This window comes from Panthera pardus, unplaced genomic scaffold (assembly GCF_024362965.1).
Source record: "Panthera pardus isolate Hobbes unplaced genomic scaffold, ASM2436296v1 HiC_scaffold_25, whole genome shotgun sequence".
NCBI classification, from domain to species: domain Eukaryota; kingdom Metazoa; phylum Chordata; class Mammalia; order Carnivora; family Felidae; genus Panthera; species Panthera pardus.
This window is the reverse complement of record NW_026526821.1, coordinates 88,413,332-88,434,511: the sequence shown is the minus strand read 5'-3', so window position 1 is coordinate 88,434,511 and position 21,180 is coordinate 88,413,332. Positions and strand designations below refer to the sequence as shown.

At 35.9% G+C, this 21,180-nt stretch overlaps 1 protein-coding gene across 6 annotated transcripts in view; it reads left to right on the top strand.

The window, feature by feature from the left end:
* The window catches only part of EXOC6B (exocyst complex component 6B), a 613,936-nt gene that overhangs the window by 249,912 nt on the left and 342,844 nt on the right, over positions 1–21,180 (top strand). For all 6 annotated transcript variants that reach the window (XM_053890818.1, XM_053890816.1, XM_019441650.2 and 3 more), the window contains exons 7-8: positions 2,547–2,723; positions 19,204–19,272. In XM_053890818.1, the coding sequence (XP_053746793.1) occupies positions 2,547–2,723; positions 19,204–19,272 (246 nt within the window). The remainder of the gene's footprint in view (positions 1–2,546; positions 2,724–19,203; positions 19,273–21,180) is intronic.

Here is a 21,180-nt window from a genome sequence, read left to right as displayed (position 1 = left end):
AGTGATCACTGTAGTCCAGGGCTTGCTTTTTTAAATATGAAAACTCTAGGAAGTTCTTCCTTCCTTTGTGCCTTCCCAGAGACCTGGATCCCTTTTTGTGTGGTTTGCTTGAAAGTAGAAAAGAATTTATTACTTTTGAGAGAGATAGAAAGACTATGCTATCTAATTTAGGGGTCAAATGCTTGGACAACAGGTATGTTTTATGTACATATGTAAATTAAATGTTTTTGGATACCCTCTCTATCTCAGTTTGTTACTGAAGCCATGTATATTTTATGTAAGTCAAATAAAAATATCAGTGAGTATTATGCATAGAAACAAGCTTGTCCATTGATTCAAATCTCTGGAATGTAGATTCTTTTCATTTTCTTGGCAGAAACTAGCTCACATAGTTCAAGTTTTTCTCTGTCCTATTATAATTGCCTCATTTAACCAGTGCCTGGACTAACATCTTATACTTAATATTTATCTTGAATTTTTAAAAAGTATTTATTTATTTAGAGAGAAAACAAGCAGGGGGAGAGGCAGAGAGAGAGAGAGAGAGAGGAGGACAGAGGATCTGAAGTGGGCTCCGCACTGATAGCAGAGAGCCCGATGTGGGGCTTGAACCCATGAAATATGAGTTCATGACCTGAGCTGAAGTCGGGCACTTAACTGACTGAGACACCCCAATGCCCCTTATCTTGAATTTCTTAATGTCATTCGGAATATTTGGAGACTTTTATTTTCTCCAGAACTAATTTCTGCCTGTCACTGTGGAAAAATGTCATATATTGATTCAGAAATATATATTTTGAGAGGCCATTCTTCTTCTTCTTCTTCTTCTTCTTCTTCTTTTTCTTCTTCTTCTTCTTCTTCTTCTTTTTGGCATTGGAATGTGAAATTTCTTTATTTTTAAAAAATTTTTTAATGTTTATTTATTTATTTATTTTTTTCCAGTTTTATTGAGGTATAAGTGACCTATAAGTTCTTAAGCTTTGTATCTTGGGATGATACCAATTATTATGAAAAAAAACTGGAAGTTCCATTATTAACTTTTGGAACATGCTCAGTTAAACCAAATTAAAGAAGTTTCCTTAAAAAGGATTTCTCTTACTTTTTATTCTGTTAATGTGCATTGTGGCTCCAAGAAGGCTCCAAGACAGCAGTGTTTCCCATTTATTTGACAACAGAACCTTTTGTGGGGGAAATATTTTGTCATGCTTTGAGGGACTGTGGGTAGAGTAGGAAGATCTCTGACCCGGAATTTGGGAAATCACACGTTGAACTTCTGATTTACCACGAACTAGCCTTGTGACCTCAAACGGATCCTTTGCCTTCTAGACTCAGTTTCCTAAGTAGTGACTAAGGTCATACAGCTCTAATACTGTGTGGATTACTACTTATGTTGTTGACTGTATCGTGACACTTTCCACCTCTTTGTATGTATTAAAACCACACCATCTGAATCTATTTTGTAAAGTTGAGTGGATTACGTTTCCTTTTTATGAAAGTTCAGAAGAAGAAACCCTTTAAAACTTTGTTTTCCACAGATAAAGGCCATGCAATCCTGAAGGATTAGTTAGTTCAAATTATTAAGATGTTTCATTCCCCTGATTACATTCTATTGGTCTCTTAATACCACAGAGATTATAACCACTGTTCTTAAAGAGTCTGCTAAGCTAAAAAGTTCTTGTCTTTCTTCCCTCAACCACAATGATTCCAGTATGGCATTTATCTCATAAGAGATACATATTTAGTCATTTGCACTAATCTCTTGGCTACTTAGGTGAAAAAGGGTAGATTGTATTTTTGTGATTATTTACTGGGTATATTTGGAAAGTCTAATGATAATATTGATTATCTTTTTTCTTTCTGGGGAAAATGAATCAAGATGGGTAACATCAGGGTTAAAAATGTATATATTGAGGGACACCTGAGTGGCTCAGTTGGTTAAGTGTCTCTTTGTTTCGACTCAGGTCATGATCTCACGGTTCATCAGTTCAAGCCCTTCATTGGGCTTTGCACTGCCAGCATGGGGTCTGCTTGGGATTCTCTCTCTCTGTCTCTCTCTGTCCCTACCCCATTTGCACTCCCTCTCTTTCTCTCTCAAAATAAATAAACCTAAAAAAAAAATTTTTTTTTGATGTTTTTATTTATTTTTGAGACACAGAGAGACAGAGCATGAGCAGGGGAGGGGCAGAGAGAGAGGGAAACAGAGAATCTGAAGCAGGCTCCAGGCTCTGAATTGTTGGCACAGAGCCCGACGCGGGGCTTGAACTCACGAGCTGTGAGATTGTGACCCGAGCTGAAGTCGGATGCCCAACCGACTGAGCCACCCAGGTGCCCCAATAAATAAACTTCTTAAAAAACATTTTTAAAAATATATGTTAATATGTTTGATTTTATTTCTGGGACTAAAACTATGAATTAAGACATTTTGTTGTATTTTTCTTTAAGATACCAGTTTGTTCAATGTTAGAATTTCTTTGAATGCTTAATCAAATTTTGTTTCTTTTCTCTCTTTCTTTCTTTTTGTAATGTGTGCATATGTGTTTCTATCCTAGGCTCAGCAACAGAGAAACCTGGATAACATCGTCTTGCAACAACCCAGAATAGGTAGCAAGAGAAAATCTAAGAAAGATGCATACACAATTTTTGATACAGAGATAGAAAGCACTAGCCCCAAGTCTGAACAGGACTCAGGAATTCTGGATGTTGAAGATGAGGAAGATGATGAAGAGGTAACCAACATTTGAACTGGGGAAAGGGGACTAATTACTAGGTTTAAATGTAGTATATTTGAGATGTGATGAAGAATTTATCTATGTAATATAGCTTGTGTGATCTTCTGCATCACAATTATCCACAATTAAATTTAACCCACAATCAAATTATCATTTTAAATCCAGATGAGCCTCAACTTAAGGAAACTGAAGATGCACCATGATATCTTAGAATCTAATTTTTTAGATTTTGAATACAGTCATCCACTTTTTTTTTTTTTTTTTTTAAGTTTCAAGGTTTTTGATTGTATACTGACTGGGCACTACATTAAGGAAAGAGTAGAGTTTATCTGACGTAGAGAAAGATCTAGATGACCTCCACTGAAACTGGAACATAGCTACTTGAGATAAAAGATATTATTTTATTTATTTATTTTTTTAATAGTTTATTTAATTTTGAGAGAGAAAGCATAAGCACGGGAGGGGAAGGGAGAGAGGGGGACAGATGATCCAAAGCAGACTGACAGCAGAGAGCCTGATGTGGAAGCTTGAACCCACAAACCATGAGATCATGACCTGAGCCAAAGTCGGATGCTCAACTGAGTCACCCAGTGCCCCAAAAGATAGTATTTTAAACAGTGTGTGCAAATAAAGGGATCTTAGACTGAAAATATAAAGAGGCTTGAGAAAGTTGACAATACATTTCTGGAGGAAATAAATAGGAGTGCTTATAGAGAATTTGGGAATTTTGTGACTTATCTGTAACCTCTTAAATTAGTTGTGTGTCACTTTCAGGTAAAGAATAAGATTGAGTGGCTTCAGTAGTACATATATTTATGTCCTGATTTGTTGTTAGAAGTACATTCAGTGAGTTTTTAAAAATAAAACTACTGTGACGCTTGAGAAATCTTGTTAACCTGTTTTTCTAGATACCATTTGCATAAACTGGATCAGTTTCTTTTCCAACGTTTTTTTTTTATTTATTTTTGGGACAGAGAGAGACAGAGCATGAACGGGGGAGGGGCAGAGAGAGAGGGAGACACAGAATCGGAAACAGGCTCCAGGCTCCGAGCCATCAGCCCAGAGCCTGACGCGGGGCTCGAACTCACAGACCGCGAGATCGTGACCTGGCTGAAGTCGGACGCTTAACCGACTGCGCCACCCAGGCGCCCTTTTTAACATTTTTTTTCAACTTTTTTTTTTAAATTTATTTTTGGGACAGAAACTGGATCAGTTTCTTTGTGAATGTAGTGGTTAGGAGCATGAACTTTGGAGTCATACAGATTTTATTCAGATTCTGGCTTTGCCTTTTAATTCAATTTTATTTTTTAAAATTCTCATTAAAACTCATATCATTTACTTTTTAAATGTCCACTGACATGTGTGAGGACCATTTATGCCTGCACTCTGTAACCTGTTTGCCTTCAAGTGCTTGTCTGCTTTTCATTGTTTCATGTCTCCTGATGAAATTGGGTTCACTGTCTTCCCCGCCCATGTTCTTTGTTCTGTCCTCCTGCCCTTCTTATTCTTTATTTTCCTCTCCTCCCCAAAACTATACCCCCAAACTTGTCACTGTCTAATTTTGTAATCTTAGATAATTGTTTAACCTGTTGGAACTTTAGTCTTCATCTATCAAGTAAAGACAGTAGTCTCTGCCCCGTAGAATTGCACAAGTGTCTGCTCCATAAAAGGTAGTCAGCAAATGTTAGTTCCTGTCCTGTTGTTACTCTTCTTTGCCGACTTCTGTTATGTTTCACTACCTCCATATTCTTCATCGGGATATGTTTATTATGTAAATGAGGGACATTAGTAGGTAATAATGCGTGAAAGTTCCATCAAAATCCCTATTGTACGTGGATAAGAAACAGAGCGAAGAAAAGAATCAGGCATTTGCCTATACCTGTAGAAATAAAACGGGGCAGAGAAACTTGATCCCCTGAGTGGTGGGCATTGTCTCTTCTTGCCTGGAATGACTGATAGGGTAGGATATGGGTCCATCCTGGAGAGCAGATTGTCAGGTATTAGGCCCATCACTGATGACAAGTTATAGTAGTACTACAATCAAGCATCAGAAGCAAGAAAGACCAGCTAATACCTCTTATTTACATTTTGGGTGCCTGTTAAGGAAATTATATTCTATCAGGCACTATGACCTAAGGAAATAGAAGTTAGACATAGTCTGTGCCTCTGCATAATACACGCCTCAAAGAGATGACTAGATGATAATATGAAAGAATAAAATATATGCATAGTGCTGACATATAGTGAGAACCTTATGGATGTAAGCCATTCTTTATTATAAACTCACTGAAGATCCTGGGCAAATCCTTTTTAATTTTTGTGCTCTATTTCTTTGTTTTGTCTTCTGAGGTCCAGAGAAGATAAAGAAAGTGGGACTAGTGAAATGTGTTGAGGGTTCCTCATAAATGAAATATTATAAGAATGTACTTGGAAGTTAACATTTTAAAATGGTCATGTATCCCAAATCAAACAGAATCCTGTTAGACTTGCTGATTGAGCTCTTACAACAAGAATTCAGCACTTCGCTGTCGTCTAATGGCATCCTATCTTAAAAAAAATCCTACCTTCTATTTATTTACTTCTCAGTTTGAATCTTCTTCAAGTGCACATTCTTAATCTCAAACCTCATGTAGAGAATTATTTATTTAGATGTCTCCAAACTGGTTTCTTGGCATAGTTCTTGCATGGTGTGAATAAATTCTTCAGATAAGGTCTTTCGTGACCCACTGTGACGTTCTGACCTTCATTCTTGTCATTCTTCAACAGACCTCATTGAGAGCAGCGTAAATAGTTTTTGAAATATTTTGACTTCTAAACTGTGGCATACAATCCTGTAGGGCAGTGATTCTTAATCTATTTGGGGTGATATATTCCTTTGAGAGATTGATAAAAAAGTATATGGAGTATTTTCCCAGTGAAATACGCATATATTCACTCATGAAAGGTTCTGCATGAAATTTCAGGGGATTCGTGAAACTCATGTTGCTCTTCAGGACCCCTGTTAGAATCCGTGTTATAGGTTGAGTGCTTCTTAAATTTTAATGTGCGTAGGAATCACTTTGGAGTCATATTAAAATGCAGATTTAGATTCTTCAGGTTGGGGGTGAAATCTGAGAATCTGCATTTTTCACAAGCTCCCAGGTAAGGATGATGCTTCTCTCTGCAGAGCACATTTTGAGTTGCAAAGCTATAGAGGACACTGAGGAAGCATTTTTAGTGCCTAAAGAAAACACAACCCTTGAATGTTTAGATGTCTTACTGAGTTTTCATTAAAATGTCTTAAATTTTTTCTAACAATGAATGCAGTACTTAAGAGAAAGTTATATTTTGCTTTCTAAAATCTGTTGCTTACAGATTACCAGCATTATTTTTCGTGAAATTTTATGATTCTGATTTAATGTATTTAAGTCTAGGTATTATTCTCTGAAAGTCTAGGTATTTTTCTCCTTCTTGTGCTTTGAACAAAAGTGTATTTAGTGCACTTTTTTTTTTTCAACGTTTTTTATTTATTTTTGGGACAGAGAGAGACAGAGCATGAACGGAAGAGGGGCAGAGAGAGAGGGAGACACAGAATCGGAAACAGGCTCCAGGCTCCGAGCCATCAGCCCAGAGCCTGACGCGGGGCTCGAACTCACGGACCGCGAGATCGTGACCTGGCTGAAGTCGGACGCTTAACCGACTGCGCCACCCAGGCGCCCCTTAGTGCACTTTTAGTATTCTTTGAGTCAAGTGACATTTGTAGGCTATTAACTATGTCTTTAGTGTGATGATACTTAATGGGAGACCACAGAATGAGATGGGTAGAAAAACCCGAACACCTAGAAAGTGCTTTGAACTTAGGAAACAGATATTTAATTTATTGTTGAACTGAAGTAAAGTTTGTGCCAGAGGTAGAAAAACTGAATAGCCTGGGAAATGAAGATGAAGTCACAGCAGTAAATTGTCATATTGGATGAAAGACCAGCTCACATGGAGAACCAACTGACAGAGTCAGTCTCTCTCTCTTTTTTTTTAATCAATTGTTTTAAACATTTATTTTATTTATTTTTGATACAGCTTGAGCTGGGAGGGGCAGAGAGAGAGGGAGACAGAGAATCAGGCTCCATGCTGTCAGCACAGAGCCTGATGTGGGGCTCAAACCCACGAAGCGTGAGATCATGACGTGAGCTGAAATCCAGTTGGATGCTTAACTGACTGAGCCACCAGTGCGCCCTGAGCTGTCAGCAAAGAGCCTGATGTGGGGCTCAAACCCATGAACTGCGACATCATGACCTGAAGTCAGACGCTTAACCGACTGAGCCACCCAGGCGCCCCAGAGCTTCTGCATTCTTAAAGCATTCCCTGGTACCATACTTCTGGCACATCTCATATTCTAGTTTGTATCTCTCTTAGTTATTTTTGTTGTTAGAGAACAGTAGTCATTACTTTATCCATACAACTGTTCATAGAGTATGGGTCAGATAAATGTTTGTTGACCAAATCCATGTCAGGTTTTCTCTCTCAAGATTTTGGTGTCTGTTTTGAAATGTGAAGTTAACAGAATGGGATTGCTAATTTAAATACAAGTATCATGTAAAATATAAATAATGTCTGCTGAGATGTCTTTATGATTGTGGTACTGTACTAATTTTGAGGTAACAAGATTATTTGTTTGCTAGGGATGCCATAACAAAATACTGTAGATTGCCTGGCTTAAACAACAGAGATTTATTTTCTCACAGTTCTGGAGGCTGGAAATCCTCAGGTCAAGGTACCATCAGGGTTGATTTCTCCTTAGGATTCTTTCCTTTGCTTGCAGACAATTACCTTCTTGCTGTGTCTTTACATGGCTTTTTCTCTGTGATTGTATGCCCCTGATGTGTCTTCCTCTTCTTATAAGGACATCAGTCCTGTTAGAGTCCCTACTTTATGACTTTACTTTACCTTAATTACCTCCTTAAGGGCCCTATTTCCAAATACAGTCACATTGGGGTTCAGGGGTTCAACATATGAACTTTGGGGTAGACACAATTCACAGAGGGATTGGAAAGAATGCAAGATTTGTATTTAAAAAATACAAGTTTTGTCAGCCTTGTGTTACTGGAGCAAATCATGTAATTTCTCGAGCATCTCTTTGTCACCTATAAAATAGTGACAGTGATTACTTAATGCTGAATTGCTTGTGAAAAAGGGTGGTTATTATGATATTTTCCCAAATTTCAAAGTGCTTATTGCAATACTTTCTATTGATAGGAAGGTAACAAAATGAGTTGTTACTTACTTATTTCTCAGTAAGTTAAATAAAGGATGCCATTAGAACTTTGGAGTTAAAATCAGAGGTCGCATATTGGCAGTCCATGGACCAGAAATAGATTGCAAAATGGCTATTGGCTTGCATGGCACTTAAAGGCTTTTAAGTTATTTGCCAACTTTTAAGTAGCGAATTCATGTAGTAGGCTCTTTCCAAGTATAGTAGTAGTAGAATCACCGTGAGCAGCAAGATTGTCACCAGGGATATATTAGTTTCACTAATCTACAATCCCTGTTGTGTCTGCACATTGGATATTGCCATTTATTATCACATTTGTGCTGTTATCAAGGGAAATACATTATTACTTATACCATGTCTGTATTTACAAATGGCAAACTGGAAGGTACACTGACGGGGCCACATGTTTGGGAAAAAAAATGATGAGAACAGAGTTCTTTGTAAAAATGAGTGATAGTTTTAGATATTTCACATACAAAGTATGCCTGTTAAAAGGATACAATATGAAAAGCTGGCCTGATTCACTTATTCCCAGTAGCTACCCACCACTGTAGACTTTGTTTTTCACTTCTGTTCTTAATGACAACTGGTCTATTAAGAATATAAGCAGTCAGATGAAGAATGAATACCCATACTTAAAATCAAATAGCAATAAAAGCAATTTAGAAAGTTGAATGAAAACTAAACATGCATCAAATATTCTGTTTTGGTTTTCTTATTCGTTTGTCTTTTAGGTCTGTCTGTTCATAAAGATATATTATGGTTCACGTTGATTTAAGATCTTTAAAATCTTTTCATTGTACTGATAGTATAAAGGTCTTGTCATTTGGGAATTATTTACCTCAATTATAAACATCTACCTGCCTTTTCAGGGATTTTAGAATTTTTCCTTTATATGCTCATTGCTTATTCAGTCACTCCCTTCACTCTGTACTAAATTGCTCATAACTCTAATTAGGGAATATACTCCTTTTCCCCTCATGCTTGTCTAAAATACTAACTTCTACTTTTCCCTGAGGACTGGCTCAATGTGACCTCTTCTGAACACCCATCATCCATCTGTCCATCTGTCTATCTATTTATCTATCTATCTATCTATCTATCTATCATCTTTCTATTTACCTATCTATTCATACATCTATTCTTTATTTCATTTATTTTTTATTTCTAATTTTTAAAATGTTTATTTATTTTTGAGAGAGAGAGAGAAAGAGTGAGCAAGAGCCTGTGCACGCAAGTGAGGAGGGGCAGACAGAGAGGGAGACAGAGGATCTGAAACAGACTCTGCCCTGAGAGTGGAGAGCCCCAATGTGGGGCTTGAACTGATGAGCTGAGAGATCATGACCTGAGCCGAAGTCAATGCTTAACCGACTGAGCCACCCAGGTGTCCCATCATTCTTTATTTTAAATTGAGGTATAATTGATATATAACATTATATTAATTTCAGGAGTACAGCATAATGATTCAATATTTGTATGTATTGCAAAATGGTCACCACAATAGTCTAGTTAACATCCATCAGAAAACATAGTTACAGGATTTTGTTTTCTTGTGATGAGAACTTTTAGATCTCTTAGAAACTTCCAAATATACAATGCAGTATTACTAACTGTAGTTACCATGCTGTACATTACATCTCCATGACTTATTTATTTTATTACTGGAGATTTGTACCTTTTAACCCCTTTCACCTATCTCACCAACCCCCAAAACTCCACCTTTGGAGTAGCACCTTCTTTATAAAAATTTATTAGTTTTTTGAAAAATTTTAAATCTTCAGAAAAGTTACAAGAGTAGTAAAATGAACATCCATGTACCTTCACTTAAGTACTCTGCTTGTTAAAATTTGGCACTTTCTTTCTTAAAAATTTGACTTTGAAAGAATCTGTTTCATCAATCCTCCCCTTCCCCTGCCAAAGCTGAGCCATTTAATGCTTTTTCATTTATTTCAATTATTTCATGCATTGTATTTGAAATCCCAATACCACAATCTGTGGTTTCCCAGGAATGACATTCTTCTACATAACTACAATGCAATGATCACACTCAGGAATTTTAACACTGATACAACACTACCACTTAACATACAACCAATGTGTGAATTTCCCCAGGTGTCTTAATAATGTCCTTTATAGCAAATTCTTTTATCATTTTTCCTGCAGCCACATCTAGTCAAGTATCACACGTCGCATTTAATTTTTGTGTCTCTTTATTCTCTTTTAATATCTCTCTGTTTAGATATATCTGATAATCCTCATGATTAAGTTCAGATTAATCATTTTTGACAGGAAAATCACAAAAGTAATACTAGGTCCTTTTTAGTGCATCATATCAGGAGGTACACAAGTAGTGAAGATGGAGTCTACCAGATTTCTGTGCTGTAAAGGTACCCTTCTTCTTTTGTAATTAATAAGTGATCTGTGGAATGATACTTTAGATCCTGGGACTATCCTGTTCCCTGACAGTTTTTCTGATTTAGTGATTTAGAATTCATTGATGTTTTGTTCCTGAATCATGCAATTTATGGTGATTATAAAAGAGTGATTTTTCTATTTTTATCATTTCTTTCACATTGATTAGCTGGCATTCTTCTATAAAGAAGAACTTCCTTTTTGTCCCATTCCCTTTTTTTTTTAGTGTCAGTATTGGCACATGAATTCTTACTTCATATACAATGGGTTATATTCTGTTCCTGTCTTTCATTTGGATTCTCTAATTGTTCCAAATTTGGCCAGTGGGAGTCTTACCCATTATCTTTTGACATGTTTCCATCAATTTTTGAGCACTTCCTTTTTTTCTGGCACAGGATGTTCTTGGTTCACTCCAAGTTCTGCCCTATCCCCAGAATCAGCTAGTTTGTCAAAGAGCTTTCCCTTTTACTGGAGAATGATATATAGAACTGAGATATGGGCATTAGGTATGCTTCTTCTGTGGAGAGAACTAAGAAATACACACACTACACAAACACATAGACAGTTTTATAAATCCTGAGTTAAAGGTGATGCTTCTAATTTCACGTGAATATCATAGGTCTTCCTCTTCTCCTATTCTATATTTGTATCTCTAAGAATTCTGGTTCCCAGAATATGAATATATTTACTCATCTGTCTACTCATATAACACAAAAAAGTTTCAGAGTTGCTATGCACATGTCACTAAAAGGAGTAAACTTAACTAGGTTCAAGATTCTTTTTGCAATTCTTTTTATCCTACAATATATCCCACTGGGGCTATAGTTCAGACAATTTTGTTCTTTTTTTTTTTTTTTTTGCTTTTTCTTCTATGTGGTTGTTACCAAGTTGATATATAATTAGGTTCATTTATTTCTTTTTGTATATTTTTTAGGGTTCCTCATGCTTATTACTTTAATTTTTTTGAATATGTAAAATGTAAACATGTTTCAAAAAGCAAAATTAGGGGCACTTGGGTAGCTCACTCGGTTAAGCAACCAACTTCAGCGCAGGTCATGATCTTGCAGTTTGTGAGTTCGAGCCCCACATCAGGCTCTGCGCTGACAGCTCAGAGCCTGGGGCCTGTTTCGGATTCTGTGTCTCCTTCTCTATCTGCCCCTCCCCTGCTCATGCTCTGTCTCTCTTTCCTTCAAAAATAAATAAATGTTAAAAAAAATTTAAAAAAGAAAGCAAAATTATATAAGAAGATTTTTTTCAGTGATATCCCATTCTCCTCTTTATCCCTTCCACCCTGGTCCTATGCACTCTTCCTAAGTAATCAGTATCATGAGTATGTGTGTATGTGTGTGTTTTCACATACCCTTCTCCATACCTTATACGACATGGCTGTTAATAACGTAATACATATATATTTTTGTACCTTATTCTTCCACATGAAAATATGTACTATAAATTATTCCATATAAATTCATAGAAATGTTTCTCATTCTATTTTTACTGCTAACTAGTACTCCATTATTTGAATGTATCAGTTTATTCAGCCAATATCCTATATGTAGGCATTTAATGATTTCCAAAATTTTCTTATTAAAATATAGTGTTTCAGCTACACAGCTATTATAATTAGTGTTAAAAAAAACCTGACCATACCAAGTACTGGCAGGGTGCCTAGCAACTGTATATATTGCTCTTAGATATTGCTGCAAAAATGCAAAATAGTTTAGTCACCTTGGAAAACACTTTGGTGTAGTAGTGTATTATACAGTTGAACACACACCATCTGACTCAGCAATTTCACTCATAGGTATTTCCCCATCTGTTCACACAGAGACTTGCACCCAAATGTTTATAGCAACTTTATTCAGACATTGCCAGAAAGTAGAAACAACCCAACTGTCCTTCAGGGGAAGGGGTAAATGACTGTGGTATATCCATAATTGGAGTTTCATTCTGAAATAAAAAGAAATGAACTACAGATACATGAAACAATACAGATGAACCGCAAATGTAGTATGCTAAATGAAAGAAGTCAGACTCAAAGGCTGCATACCGTTGGGGCTGAATAAATAATACTCCTGAAAAGGCAAAATTAGGGGCATAAACTGGGTCAGTGTTTGCCAAAGGCTGGGTGTCAGGGAATAATGGACTCCAGGGAGGCATGAGGGAATTTTGGGGGTGGTAAAACTGTTGTGTATCTAGATTGTGATAATGATTACAGGCTTATATGGTTTTGTCCAAACTTAATGGATTGTTCACTGGAAGGGTGAATTTTACCTTATATAAAAAATCTTAAAATTTAAAAAACAGTTTAAAAATCAACCCCGAAACCTGAGAGTTATTCTTCTTATAGTCAGATATATATCTTCAGGGTAAGTTCCTAGAAGGATTGTTGATTCAAGGAGTAAATTAATGCATGTGTAGTTTTGCTAGATAATATCAAATTCTGCTTCATTGAAGTCGTACCATTTTCTATACATCCCCCCTCTAGGTGTGTGTGATGTGTCTATTTCCTTACAGTTTCTTTAAGAGAGTGTTTTGTTAAGCTTTTGAATATTTACAAGTTGCATAGATGAGAAATGGTCTCTCTGTATAGTTTTAATTTGTATTCCTATGGCTACGGGTGAAATGTAGTATCTTATAAGTTTGAGAGCTGTTTGTATATTTTTTAAAAGTAAACTGCTCGTGTCCCTATTTTTCTAACGATTTTGGTTTTTTCCCCCCCTTCAGTCTTAGTGAGTTGTTTCTGTATTAGGAAAATTAATTCTTCATCTATAACATTTTTTTCTACCTACTTTGATCAGCTTAATTTTTCTTCCTCTCAAAACCTTTATATTTAATACCATATTTACGGCTAAAGGTCCTTTTTTGTGTAACAGTTTAGCATTTCTTAGCCTATAGTAGACCATTGTTAAATAAAGACCAGTTGAATTTTTACTGCCTTAGTGTTCAGCTTTAAGCAGAGAATTCTTGAGAGTAGCTTTTGATTTTGGCCACAAAGTTTTTTTTGCAGCGTCTCAGTATAGGGAGAATGGTGATTTTTCTTGATTTTCTTCTGCTTAGTGAAAACACTTGAGTAAATTATGTAGTAATTTGTTTAGGGATTTCTCAGGAAGAATCCTAGTCATTCGCGAGAAGCTCTTAGTAATATGCAGTTTTTAGGCTAGGGCTCTGTTCAGGGTATTCTTACAGGTTCAAAGGTTTAGAAAATTCTTTAACCTTTTGCTAATTCGAGTCACTTAGAGTCCTAGGCCTTCGAGTTTGTTGGTGCCTCCATGGTGTTCAGTCCAGCTCTGTGGAAGATTATGTCCAAATGAATTCTACCTTTCTTTTCTCTGAAGATTTGGAAGCAGAGTAGTATAGAAAAGCACATTGGTGAAGAATGTTTGCCAGGTATTTCCTGGCTTCCAGACATAATATGGGCCGTCGAAATTGATCCTTTGAGTGCAAAGGTAGTGCTCTTTTCAGCTAATCATTTCTTGTTTTCTCCCTTCAGAAAGATGCCTGGTACATTTTAATGACTTGAGATCCAGCTAATGCTCAGAAATGGGCACCAAGTCCCTGCATTCATTTACTAATCCCAACGAACTGTTTTGTGAAAAGTGGTAATCAAAAGTATTTTCAAGAAGGAGAATGACTCAGATGTTAGTGAGAAGAAACATCTCTAAATTCTTTGCAAATTTTTATCATACCCTTTTAGATGTTTTACCGACTTTGAAAGGTTTCATAAGAGAAAAATAAGTGGCCTGTGTGGTATAGTGTATGTGTGTGTGTGTATCTGCTGGGACAGCTGTGAACAACAAGGCTAGAACACTAATGCATTTCTTTTTTTCAGGTACTATCTTTATCAGCAGCATAGGTAAATATTCTTGAATGGAAGGAGGCAAGCAGTTGTGTACTCTATTCCCTTTTCTTAATGATATGCTTACCCGTTAGTAAAGCAGGTAGATCTATGATATTGTTACCTGCAGATGTTTTTCTTTCCTGCTTCCCTTCACTAGAAGTAGCTACTAACTTCCAACTCCCCTGTTGGGGGGAAAGGTGGTATAAAAATGTTAAATAAATGTATCTGTTAAAGCTTGATGTCACTTATTTTAAAATAAAAATCTCCTTTTTCTTTAAGAAATACAATCACTTTTCCTTATTCTTTAGGGAAAGAACTTAACCAGTAACCTTTCAATTTTCAATTGTCAGATCAAAGATGTATTAGAGAAGAAAAACATCATAAAAGTCAGATCCTGCTGTTTTGCAAGAACTTTTATAATCAGAAATGTTTATTCTTCTTTTCTTTATGACCATCTAATATGTCCATTTCTACTCTGAATCTTTACATCATCTTCTCCAATACATGGTCTGCAGAGTCTCATAAGACTTTTTTTCAGGGTGCCTTTCATTGATTCTAAGTCAGGGTGCCTTTCATTGATCCTATTCATGAATTTACTTTTCTTATTTTACTTTTCTTATTTTACATCCTCTGCCTCCAGACTCTTTTTTGTCACCTATATAGTGGCACTGTGTGATAGTTAATGTATCGATAGGATATGATGCTATTTAACAAAATCTACAGACAATAAGTAACAAAAACTACAGCTTTGATGGAAGCTATTAATATGTATCCTACAAATGTAAGAAGCATACTGAAACAGACTAGCCATGTATATTGGTATCTGGTGATACATGACCTCTAATGGGTGTGTGAATGCATAATTGTAGCGTATAACAGTTGTCTTCATGATATCTACCCCTGAATGTTCTAGTCCAGTCACTCCTAAATTCTCTTGATAGCTTATTTATTTATGTTATTTTAATATCTTAACTTATATAATATTATAACACATCCTGAGGCACAAATTTCTTAGTTACAGAATCTAAAATCTAACCTAGTATTTGCTTCTCTGATAATGAAGAGGTTTGAGTTGACAGAAGGCACTAATGCCCTCCATTCAGGAACTATATAGGGAATGAGGCAGCTGCTGTCCTTGGTGATGAAATTATTTCATGTGAATTCATAAGGAAAACAACTAGTTAAAAAGGCAGGATAATCTTGAGTATACTGTTTGTGGCTGCTGTTGGTATCTTCATAGATCTATTTGAACTAGAAAAATACAGACTCCAGTATCTTAATGTCTTGAGTTCCTGACTGCCAGGCAGAGGAAATGTTTAACTATTTTAATCATGTTTCTGTATCTCAGAAAGAAAGCCCTTATGAGAGGAAATGACAACGTCCTACCACAAAGTTATCTCTTATCAGTTATAGTCCCAGTCGATAATGATTTGTCAAACTTGGACATGTGTAAAATGCAAGGGCTGTGTTATTTACTTTGGAAAGGAAAAATTAGATGAAGCTGATAAAGACGGAGTCATGGCTTTTGTTAGGAGACAGAAACCATTAGGGACAGTCATTGTTAGCTTAGGAAAGTGTCCTTGGACTCCTCCCTCTGCCCCAGCTGAAATCTAAACCTGCTTGAATCATTCTTTGCACTTGAGGGGAGAGAAGGGCAAACAGGAGGGGAAGAAGAATGAAGACAACCTTGACAGAGATTTTGCATTTTAAATGGGGAGCAAAATGTGGACCTTAAAACAGACCCGCTTATGTGAGTCAGGAGAAACTGCCTTTTGTTCTCTTTCCCACTCCCATTTATTTAGTTTTGAAAGTTCATTTCTTATCCTTCCAAACGTATGGCATTCCTTCACGTACAGCGTATGTTGCCCTCTTCCTTTTGCCTTTCAGTAGATGTGATTCTTTTTCATTAGTGGAAGCAGAGAAAACACATCTATCTCAAAGCAACATGAGTCAGTGCATGCTTTACATACCTTTCTCCTCACAGCACTCTTCTTGGTTCCTTGCAGTGTTCCTAGTGTTCTTCACAGAAGGGAGCATGGAGGAAAAATGATTTCTAAATAGTAGGCTATTTTGGGGGTGGAGGTAAAGTTTGTGAACCGAAGCCCCATTTTGCTCCTTTTCTTGTCTAGATTTGTGTACCGCTTTCAAAGCAGGCAGTCCTTGGCTGGGGAGGACTTAACTGGATTATGGTTGCAGAGGCTAAGAAATAGCAAAGCCAATACTTCCGGGTCAGGTCACTTCAAACTGTTTGAAGCTGAGGATGATGATGTCAAGACAGCCTCACAGAAGATAGGTTTGGTTGTAAATATTTGCTGGAGCTGACAGGAAAATCTTTCTGTCCTCTCTAAATATATGTATTTTTTGGTTGGCCCAGATAAACCATTCTTTTTATCCCATTAGAAAGGGGCACCATTAGCTTACTCATCACAGATTTTTAGGGGAAACTGTCCCCTAATGTGGATGTTCATTCTATAAGGATGGGTCTGACATGTGAAGGGGCCAGGCCTCTGTCTGAGGAATGGCTTGGGAGCAGTTTCCTTTTGAATGAAACTAATGGTCCTGAGTCAAAGCAAAACAAAATAAATAAACTATGTAAAGATGAACATATGAACAAAGTTGTGATTGAAATTTATTTAAATTTCCTTAAGCTTTTTGTAAGTATATAATTTATTGTAAATAATTTTATAATCATTCATTCTAAATAAAAGTTCATTTCTTATACAGATCAAAATTATTTTACATGTGTTCTTATCCCTTTTCATATGTATGTGTAATTTTTATGTAGTTTAAATATTATTAATATAATTTTATTTTTCATCTTTTGAGCTTGTGTTTTGCTTAGTTGTAGTTTTCATTAGTAGGCTCTGTTTTTCTGGCAAGATAAATTTCCTTCACATCTTTACTTTGCAATTCAAGAGAGGAGACTATAAAGATATTTTGATGTTGTGGCCATTTAAAATAAGACTGCCTAAAATGATCATCTGTTGCCTCTTTTTGTTTTATTAAGATGAAAACGAGTGTCCTTAATTTTTACATGCTTTTTAATCTTTTTGTTTTTTTTAAATTTTTTTATTTTTATTTATTTATTTATTAAAAAAAATTTTTTTTTTAACGTTTATTTATTTTTGAGACAGAGAGAGACAGAGCATGAACGGGGGAGGGTCAGAGAGAGGGAGACACAGAATCTGAAACAGGCTCCAGGCTCTGAGCTGTCAGCACAGAGCCCGACGCAGAGCTCGAACTCACGGACCGCGAGATCATGACCTGAGCTGAAGTCGGCGGCTTAACCGACTGAGCCACCCAGGCGCCCCAATCTTTTTGTTTTTAAATGCATGGTGCTTATCTGTCCATAAAATGTTTTTCTCAGTGATTTTTTAATGCTGACTTTTCTAATTGCTTTTTTTTTTTTTTTTTTTTTTTTTTTTAATAAATCTATGCTTGGACCATGACGTAGATCTTATGATCAAACTTAGGATTCACAGGAGATTGTTTTGAGTGATTTCAGAGTATATAGCCCTGAGAGATTCTTAAACATAGAGATTTAGTGTGCTATCATGGGTGCAAAGCAAATGAACAAAATAGTCAATAAATTTGAACCAATAAATGCAGAGAGATGATGATTTTGGAGAGACAAGAAAGTATTGGGCTGCTGAGTTGTAGAATGAGTAGATTTCTTTGGAAAAGCATCTTGGTGAAGAAAGCTATGCCACCAAAGAAGAAATGATCCTGCTTGATGAAATGAGGAAACAGACTTTGTAATCACAAGTCCGCTCAACCCAATTTAGTGCCTGCTGCTTATATTCTGAATGAATCCTACAATTAGCAGTGTTACAGTAAAACCTGCAGCTAGGTCTTTATTTTGATTATTTTTAATGCACTTTTGTCTGTTTTGTTTTTGCTTTATTTTGTTTTGTTCAGTATTTACTTTGTGTCCTTTTATTCTTATTTAATTCCTATAGGTCAACAATACAGGTAATAGTTTCCTTTTTCAGTTGAGAAATTGAGGCCAAAGTAAATTGTGAGTTACTCATTGTCAGGTCACATAACCAAACAGTTTTAGCACTGTGACTATCTCCAGTTCTTACCTAATGTTGTTTGTTTTACTTTGCCTTTTGATGTCTAGATTTAATCTGTCTACATTGTTCGTACTATAATTTTCTGGTATTTTGATTGCATGCTGACGTAAATATTCACTAATTCTTATGTCCTTCAGAAGTTGGCTGGCAGGCCGTTTAATTCATCCTGTGCAGCAAGTTTTGGTTTTGACCACTGAAACTTAGTCTTTTTCTTTTTTTTTTCTTTTTCTTTTTTTAATGTTTGTTTATTTTGGGGAGGGAGAGAAAGAGAGAGAGAGAAAGAGAGAGAGAGATTGAGGGAGAGCATGTGTGCGTGGGTAAGGGTATGGGCGGGAAAGGGGCAGAGAGAGATGGAGAGAGAGAATCCCAAGCAGGATCTGTGCCGTCAGCACAAAGCCCGACGCGGGTCTCTAACTCACCAACCATGAGATCATGACCTGAGCCAAAATCGAGAGTCAGACGTGTAACTGACTGAGCCACTCAGGCACTCCTGAAACTTAGTCTTTTATGTAGCCTACCATGTGTCCAAGAAGATACAGTCAAGTTGTCAAAGTCATGTTACCATCTTCTCATCCCCTTTGGAGGCCCATAGCCTGAAACATATCTCTAAAAGCAGATGCAGGGCCAGTGACATCTTCTGTTACTCTTGTTTTCATCCTTCTGTTCTGTGTCCCAGCCTTGCTGCTATCTTCGGTTATTAATCTCATGGTTAAAATACCCAAACTGGGTTTATGAGAGCATGGTTTGTTTGTTTGTTTGTTTGTTTGCTTTGTGTTTTTCTGCTAGAAACTAGAGCTGACTTTTATTTTTTTTACACTTGAGTAATAAAAAAATAAATGCAGTTTAATGTTCCTAATAGCTTTGTTTGAATATTTTGTGACAATTTTGTTTGTTTTGCAGGTACCTGGAGCCCAAGATTTGGTGGATTTCTCTCCTGTTTATCGATGTCTACACATATATTCTGTCCTGGTGAGTCTTTATCTAGCTCTGCCTAATAAAGAGGTATATTGAGTTCAAAACTCTTCTTTCTCATTTTTTATAGTTTTTCTGTTTATTATTAAGAGTAAGAAAAAAGAAACTATTATTTAAGGAGTATTAATTACAAAAAAGAATCCTTTCTTCTTGAATCTTTTGTTTGCCATGTAATTGAGCTAAGCAAATAACATTAATTTTTATCAGTCATCAACAAATAATAAGATTATACCTAGAAATAGTCACACACTCAGATTTCTATTCTTAATTTAATGATGTAGTTATTTAAATAACAATAACCTATCTTTATATATTAAAATAATATTTGTAAAAACTGTTTATCTTTTTATTCCTGATGACACTTACTCCTATGCAAAGAGAAACCTCTCTGGGGGGGGGGAAATTATTATGGGTGTCAATGGTATTATAAGAAATAGCCCTTTCTCTATCTTGGTAGTCACTTACGTGCAGATACACAGATATAAAGGCAATCAAAAAATTAAACTAGGAAGCCAAAGTATCATTAAAGACCAATTGATGAGAGAGGTCCATTATTGGTATTTTTTAATAACAAAGTTCTATAAAGATTCTATCAGGTTGTTTTATAATATGATGGAGTAATCTTACTTAAGTCTGTTACACATTTTCTTTCTTCATATATCTAATATAGTGTCACTTAGTTGTTACTCCAGACAGTTTGGGACACTGGTCTATGGACTTCATGGCTGGAGTATTTTGGGGTGATTTCCATTAGTTTGGGAAGACTTGGTAATTTTTTCTCCTCTCCTTCATCCTCCCACTTCTTGCTAATTTCCTTTTCCCCTCCTCCCTTCTTTTCCCTCTCCACCCCTTGTCTCCACCTGTCATTCCTTGTTCTATAAAGATGGAGGACGTCATAGATTGAGTTGTCTCAAGGCACCTAAAATAAGTAATTTTTTTTTCAATCTCATGTACCAATAATTAAATAAATCATATTCATCTTAGTTTGTGACACAACACGCTATTATCGTTATTTCCTATCAGTACCCCTCTTGTATTTTTTTATCTTGTTTGTTTCCATTCATCCCCTATCCACAAGCCCACAACTCTTATCTCCAAATATACAAACTCTAATATGTTTAATGTGTGGTAATGGTTGTGTTTGTATCCTTGAAAAATATAGAGTAATTTTGTATATGTAGGTGTTTTTAGTTTACTCAAATGGTGTTATCTTATGGATCTAGTTTTTTCTTGTATTTTTTTATTCAGCCTATTTTTAATATCTAACCTTGTTATAGTCTATATATCTTACTCATTGCCTCCCACTTCTACATGATTATTAACAAATGGTTTGCATTTGCTGTGTTTTGTCTATTACTTCAGTGATCAACTCTTAAATTGCTTCTAACATTCTGCTGTAATAAGTAGGACCCCTGTATGGACTTGGGTGTAAGTTTCCAAGATTTCTATACCTAGGTTGGAATTGCTGGGTCAGAAGGTATATATATAATTTTAATTTTAATTTTTGATAACCTGATGGATATCAAATGATGTCTCTTTGTTTTAATTTGCATCTCTTTGATTACTGATAACATTGTGCTTTTTATAGACTCCCCAATCATTTAAGATCTTTTTTCTCTGAAATGCCTATTTTTGACCTTTGTTCAGTTTTGTTTTGCCTTCCTTGTTTTGTTTTTTTCTCTTTTCTAGAAAGAGAAATTTCAGAAATTCCTTTTATGTTGTACATATTGACAATGGAGGATGTTGCAAATGTCTTTTTTCCAGTTTGCCCGTAGACTTTACACTATGGCCATATTATCTTTCATTAACAGGAGTCCTTGATTTTGATATAATCAAGTCCATCAATTTAAACCTTGTAGTTTGTACTTTTTAAGTCTTTTTTAAAAAAGAAAAGCCCCTCTCTAT